Consider the following 6,442-nt stretch of genomic DNA (forward strand, 5'->3'; position numbering starts at 1 on the left):
TGAAAGTCTTGATCACGTTATAGATAATTGCCCCGTGTAAATGCACAAGTCAATGCTTTTAATTCATACCAAAAGCCGGGGCAATAATCCTTTTTCTAACACGATAACCCCTCGGATGGCGTAACCATCCCAATTTGTCTTGGTCTAAAAGGTATACATCGGGGAGGCCCCATGGTTAACTCAAAACCGGTACACAAGTATGCACCTCAACCACCTAAACTTTCACTTATAGAAGAGGCCATTGCTCAATTAACACAAAACACCATGAAATTCCGGGACAACAACGCAAGCGGTTTATGCAAGCCGGTCCAAACGGCTACTCGGGATAATGCTCAAGCCATTAGGAAGATTGAAATCACCATAGGTCAAATTGCTAATACTTTGAATGAGAGGGACAAGGGCAGGTTTCCTAGTCAACCAAGTAGCTAATCCGAGGAGTGGGTTGGAAATAAGTTCTAACTTAAACCAAAGGCTCATCGAGAGCAAGCCAAGGCTATCACCGTTCTTAGGAGTGGAAAAGCGTGTTGATAATAGGGTTGAGATGTCTAAGGATGCCGAGGTCGATCGATCCTATAGAGTGTGAGAAGGAGGAAGGTGAGGTGAGTGAATCTAATAGTCATAATACTTCTAGGAAGGGTGTAGAACCTCCTACTGCTGTGGAGACTAACCCTGTGCCATCTTATATGCCTAAAGCTCCTTTTCCCCAACGTTTGATTCCGGCTAAGAAAGGTTCTAATCTTAATGAAATAATGGAGATATTTAAACAGGTTCAAATAAATATTCCGTTACTTGATGCTATAAAACAAGATCCTTCCTATGCCAAGTTTCTTAAAGATTTGTGTACACAAAAACGTAAGTTGAATGTGCACAAGAAAGCTTTCCTAACTGAGCAAGTGAGTTCTATTATCCAAAACCGAACCCCGCCTAAGTTTAGAGATCCAGGATGCCCTACTATTTCTTGTGTTATTGGTGATCATATGATTGAGAAGGCATTACTTGATTTAGGAGCTAGCGTTAATTTGTTACCTTATTTAGTTTATTTACAGCTTGGTCTTGGTAAGTTGAAACCTACACCAATTACCCTTCAATTGGCAGATAGGTCTATTAGGATTCCACGTGGTGTTGTTAAGGATGTTTTGATTCAGGTTGATAAGTTTTATTTCCCTGTTGACTTTGTTGTTCTGGATACACAACCTGTTCAAGATCCTAAACACCATATTCCGGTCATTTTAGGTCATCCCTTTTTAGCCACTTCTAATGCTATCATTAACTGTCGTAATGGAGTGTTAAAACTTTCTTTTGGTAATATGACTACAGAACTTAATGTGTTTAATGTGGGTCAAGAACCTCCCCGAACGATGATTTTTTTGGGATGTTAATCTTATTGATAGTATAGTTCACAAGACTTTCTTGGAGAGTTATTCTGATGACCCTCTTGAGTCTTGTTTAACTAATTATGGTAGAGGTTGTGATGTGGATGATGTAATTTGTGAAGTTAATGCGTTGCTCGATGCAACCCCAATTTTAGAAACTAATACGTGGAGAGCCACAATAGAGCATCTGACTCCATCTGAGTCTACCCCAGTCTCTTCTATAGAGAGTCCTCCTAAGCTAGAGTTGAAACCATTACCTGATACTCTTAAGTATGTTTTTCTAGGACCTGATGATTCTTTGCCGGTTATTATTGCTTCTAATCTAGATAATGAACAAGAAGGTAAATTGATTAGGGTTCTTAAAGAGCATGAAGCGACTTTAGGGTGGAATATTCCGATATTAATGGTATCATGGGTGATTGTATGCATCATATTCATCTTGAGAAGGATGCTAAACCAACCCGGCCAATTTCGGAGGACGGCTTAATCCTAACATGAAAGAGGTAGTGAGAGCCGAGGTTCTCAAGTTGTTAGATGCGGGTATCATTTATCCCATTTCGATAGTAAATAGGTGAGTCCTGCTCTCAGTTGTCCCTAAAAAGTCCGGGCTTACAGGTTGTTGAGAATTCCAATGGCGAAGTTAGTGCCCACCCGTATGACTACCGGATGGCGTTTTTGCATTGACTATCGTAAGTTGAATTTGGCCACTAGTAAAGATCACTTTCCTCTTCAACCAATCTAGTAATAATCCCAGTATAAGTCCAAAAATTTAAAATGCACATTTATTGACATTTAACGGATGCTAATAGATATAAAGAGGTTAGCCGGTCATAAATACTATTGTTTTCTTGATGGTTATTTCGGTATTACCAAATATGTATTATCCAAGTGATGGAGAAAGGATCAAGAAAAGACTACTTTTGTTTTTGTCCTTTTGGAACAGTATTTTTTGCCTATCATCGTGGATGAATAAAAATATAATTTTTTGGATTATGTAATGCACACAAAGGTACCTTCCAAATGATGCATGCTTAGTATTTTTCCGATATGGTAGAAAGGTTTCTTGAGGTGTTTATGGATGACTTCTCGGTGTTTGGGGATTCTTTTGATGAAGGTTTGCTAAACCGCTTTAGAATTTGTGGTAATTAGGTGCAAGGAGAAGAATCTTGTGTTGAATTGGGAGAAGTGTCATTTTATGGTTCAACGGGGGTATTGTTCTTGGTCATATTGTTTCTAGTAAAGGAATTGAGGTCGATAAGGCCAAGGTTGATGTCATTTAAGGCCTTCCACCACCTAAGACTGTGGAAAGATATTAGGTCATTCTTAGGTCATGCTGGATTTTATAGGCGTTTCATTAAAGACTTTAGCAAGATTTCTCGTCCCTTATGCAATTTACTTGGTAAGGACGTCGCTTTTGTCTTTGATAATGATTGTTTGAAAGCTTTTGAGAAGCTTAAGCATTTATTGACTACCGCTCCTATCATACAGACTCCTGATTGGAGTGAGCCTTTTGAATTAATGTGTGATGCGTCTGACTATGCAGTTGGGGCTGTTTTAGGTTAACGGTTTGACAAGTTGCCCCATGTTATTTATTATGCTAGTCGAACCCTTTAATGATGCATGTGATGAACTACACTACAACCGAGAAAGAGTTGTTGTTAGTTGTTGTGTTTGCTTTAGACAAATTTAGGTCTTACCTCATAGGGTCTAAGGTTGTCGTGTTTATCGATCATTCGGCTTTGAAATATCTCCTTACTAAGAAGGATGCTAAAGTCGCTTTTTGATTATTTGGGTACTCTTGTTGCAAGAGTTTGATATAGAGATTAGGGATAAGATGGTGGTAGAGAATGTGGTCACTGACCACTTGTCTAGACTTATAGTAGAATCTTCTACCGATATTTTGCCTCTGTAAATGAATCTTTTCCGATGAGCACTTTTTGTTATATCACAATCGCCTTGGTATATGCGGATATTGTTAATTATCTTGTAACTAAAACAGTTTCCTCTCATTGGAGACAACGGGATAAATCTAAGTTTCTTTGCCGAGGTTAGGAATTTTTAAGGATGATCCATACTTGTTTAAGTCATGCCCGACCAGATTGTTAGGAGATGTGTCTCTCGAGTGAGTTTCATAGTATTCTCTCTTTTTTTGCCATGACCATGCATGTGGTGGTCACTTTGGTCCTAAAAAAGACGGCGAAGGTTTTGCAGTGTGGTTTTATTGGCCTACTCTATTTAAGGATGCACATGAATTTTGTTTGAATTGTGATAGATGCATTTGTCACATGTAATATTTCCCATAGGAACATGATGCCTCTTTCCCCTATTTTAGTTGTGGAGCTTTTTTGATGTATGGGGGTATAGACTTCATGGGTCCTTTCCCTCCTTCCTTTGGTTATCTTTATATCCTTGTTGCCGTAGACTATATTTCTAAGTGGGTTGAGGCGGTGCCATGTAATACGAATGATCATAAAGTCATAGTTAAATTTTTAAAATATAATATATTTTCTCGTTTTGGTACTCCTCATGCAATTATAAGTGATAATGGTACTCATTTTACACACCGAGCATTTGAATCTTTAATGAAAAAGTACTCTATTACTCATAAGCTTGCTACCCCATATCATCCTCAAACTAGTGGCCAAGTTGAAGTATCTAATAGGGAGATTAAGTGGATTTTAGAAAAGACTGTACGACCTGACCGTAAGGATTGGTCTCAACGTCTTAATGATTCTCTTTAGGCTTATAGAACTGCTTATAAAACTCCTATTGGTATGTCTCCTTATAGGCTTGTGTTAGGAAAGGCATGTCATTTGCCGTAGAATTGGAACATCGTGCTTTTGGGCCATTAAAACGCGTTTAACTTCGATATCGTAAAGGTCGGGTTCACAATGTAAACTTCAGTTGAATGAGTTAGCCGAAGTTAAGGAATGAGGCATATGAGAATGCCAAGATTTACAAAGAGCGGACTAAGATTTTTCATGATAAATCTATTCTTGAAAAGTCTTTTGAACCTAATAAAAAGTCTTGCTATATAATTTCGCTTTCGTCTTTTTCCCGGTAAGTTACGTTCTAGGTGGACCGGGTCCTTTCATTGTTAAAACTGTTTTTTCCTCATGGTGCTTTGTTGAGATAGAAGATCCTACGGATGGTCGTGGTGTTTAAGGTAAATGGTCAACGTTTGAAACCATACCTTGACGGTTTGGCGGGCGGGATGTGGAAGAGGTAAGTCCGCTTTTGATCCTATTTATCATGACCCGATTGAGTATCCGGCTTGTTGATAAGCCCACATAGCACTTGATCGGGTTGTGTGAAGCATTCGATCGCTAGAGATGTTAACTGTAGTGCTTGTGGGAGGCAACCCATGTTTTTAGTATTTCCGGAAATTGCCGTAAAAACTTTTGGCAACTTCCCGATTCGTTTTAGCAACTTAAAACCTCTAAAAACTTCATTCATTCTACACTCACAACCCACACTACACCTAATTTCCATCTCTCACCTTTCACTCCCACATTTCCCGTTGTTCTTCACCATTTTAGCACCTCAAGAACTCGAAAAGCATCCCGCCCCAAGTGGAGCGACTTTTGCCCTAAAACTTGTCGAGAAAATTCAACTTTGAGCGCACTGCGCCTCTAAAAATTGTCGAGGAAAATTCAACTTTGAGCGCACTGCGCCCGCTCTAAATTGTCCGAAAATTCAACTCGGCGCTTTGCTTCAAAACATGTAAAAAAAAAAAAATTCGCGCGCGCTCGCTTCAAGTGGAAGCGCACCGGCATACGCGACCTCTGTGGACACGAAAATTTCCAGTTTTCTGCGGACTGGTCATGTCGAACCCCACTGAACTAAGCGAAGACAACCAAAAAGAGTTCGGTGAACAAGATGGAGCAATGAATATGGCCATAATAGTTGGGAATTTATTTTCCATTTTATTGTTCGCATTTGCTTATTCTATATGCATGTTTTTATTTGTGGATGGCTGTGACACTAAGCCCAACAGTTGTGTGAAGCATTCGTCTGCTAGAGACGTTAACTGTAGATGTTTTTATTTTTGAGTCATGTGTACCTTTCGCATATCTCATGCATTCCACTTTAACACCTTTTCTCCTTGTTTTTGGAGAGGTGTAACTCTATGGAATGAGATATGTGCCACAGGTTAGTCGTCATAGTAAATTGGTTCCTGTTCTATTTTATCGATATTATATCTTTAGTGAGGTACTAATTTCTCTGTGGTGACTCGAAGTTTTATTTTTCGTTCATGGAGCTATTGGTAACTTCTTTCCTTATTCTTTTACTTGTCCATGTTATTAATTTTTGGAATTAAGCATATCTGTCAACATTGAGGACAATGTCTAAACTAAGTTTGGGGGTGGGAACAAAATGTTTTGTTTAGCGAAAAATAAAACTTATGTATACTATGCACTTAGGGGTAGTGGTATTGTTTCCTTTTCTATGATGATTATAGTCTAGAAATTTCAGTTAGCATTAGAATTAAGAGTAGTTATTAAGAAACTTAGGTTAAGATATAGGTAATAGTCTCTGCATCTTTTCCTAAATGTCTTGCATGAACGTTATATTTGTAGTTGGCAGTACTTTTCTGAGACCTAGGTTAGAGTGCTTAATTTTACATATCCAGTGAGAATCTAGCCTAAAAGCCTCATATGAGTTGATCTCTGAGTGATGACACAAGGGAGAAATTAATTCCGAGTAGAGAAAACACACGTCCACTTGCTTGATCACCATACCATATCCTAAAAGAGAATTTAGGCAATCTTTGGATCGATATAGCCAGAAATTCAAACCTAAAGAATATTTTTTTCCGCTAGTCACCCCACTGAGCCTTTTATTAGCCTTTTCATAAACCGCAAATTCCTTACCCTATATAAAAAAAATAATAATAATAATAAATAAATAAATAAATAAAAATAGCCTACCCATTTGATAAGTTTGAGAAATAGGATGAAATGAAGAAAAGAAATGAGAAAGACCTATAGAAAATCAAGAATTTGTTAGTTGCTTCAAAAGAAAAATAAAGAAAAGAAAAATGAATAGAAATAAAATAAAAAAAGTTA

General features: G+C 38.0%; 1 protein-coding gene across 1 annotated transcript; it reads left to right on the forward strand.

The window, feature by feature from the left end:
- Window positions 1–551: 551 nt before the first annotated feature.
- LOC147501921 (uncharacterized) lies at window positions 552–3,285 on the forward strand. The gene is made up of 4 exons (XM_086604421.1): window positions 552–893; window positions 1,047–1,153; window positions 1,392–1,714; window positions 3,182–3,285. Exons 1-4 carry the CDS (start codon window positions 552–554, stop codon window positions 3,283–3,285), a joined length of 876 nt encoding a protein of 291 aa, XP_086460547.1.
- Window positions 3,286–6,442: the final 3,157 nt, after the last annotated feature.

This window comes from Coptis chinensis, chromosome 4 (assembly GCF_015680905.1).
Source record: "Coptis chinensis isolate HL-2020 chromosome 4, ASM1568090v1, whole genome shotgun sequence".
NCBI classification, from domain to species: Eukaryota; Viridiplantae; Streptophyta; class Magnoliopsida; order Ranunculales; family Ranunculaceae; genus Coptis; species Coptis chinensis.

Bases quoted from the DNA above. Each gene is read 5' to 3' on its own strand.
- LOC147501921 (XM_086604421.1), top strand. From the start codon at position 552: ATGCCGAGGTCGATCGATCCTATAGAGTGTGAGAAGGAGGAAGGTGAG. The intron at 1,154-1,391 runs GTTTTATTTCCC...TCTTATTGATAG, and splicing joins GTTTTGATTCAGGTTGATAA to TATAGTTCACAAGACTTTCT. The intron at 1,715-3,181 runs GTAAATTGATTA...TCTTGTTGCAAG, and splicing joins TCTAGATAATGAACAAGAAG to AGTTTGATATAGAGATTAGG.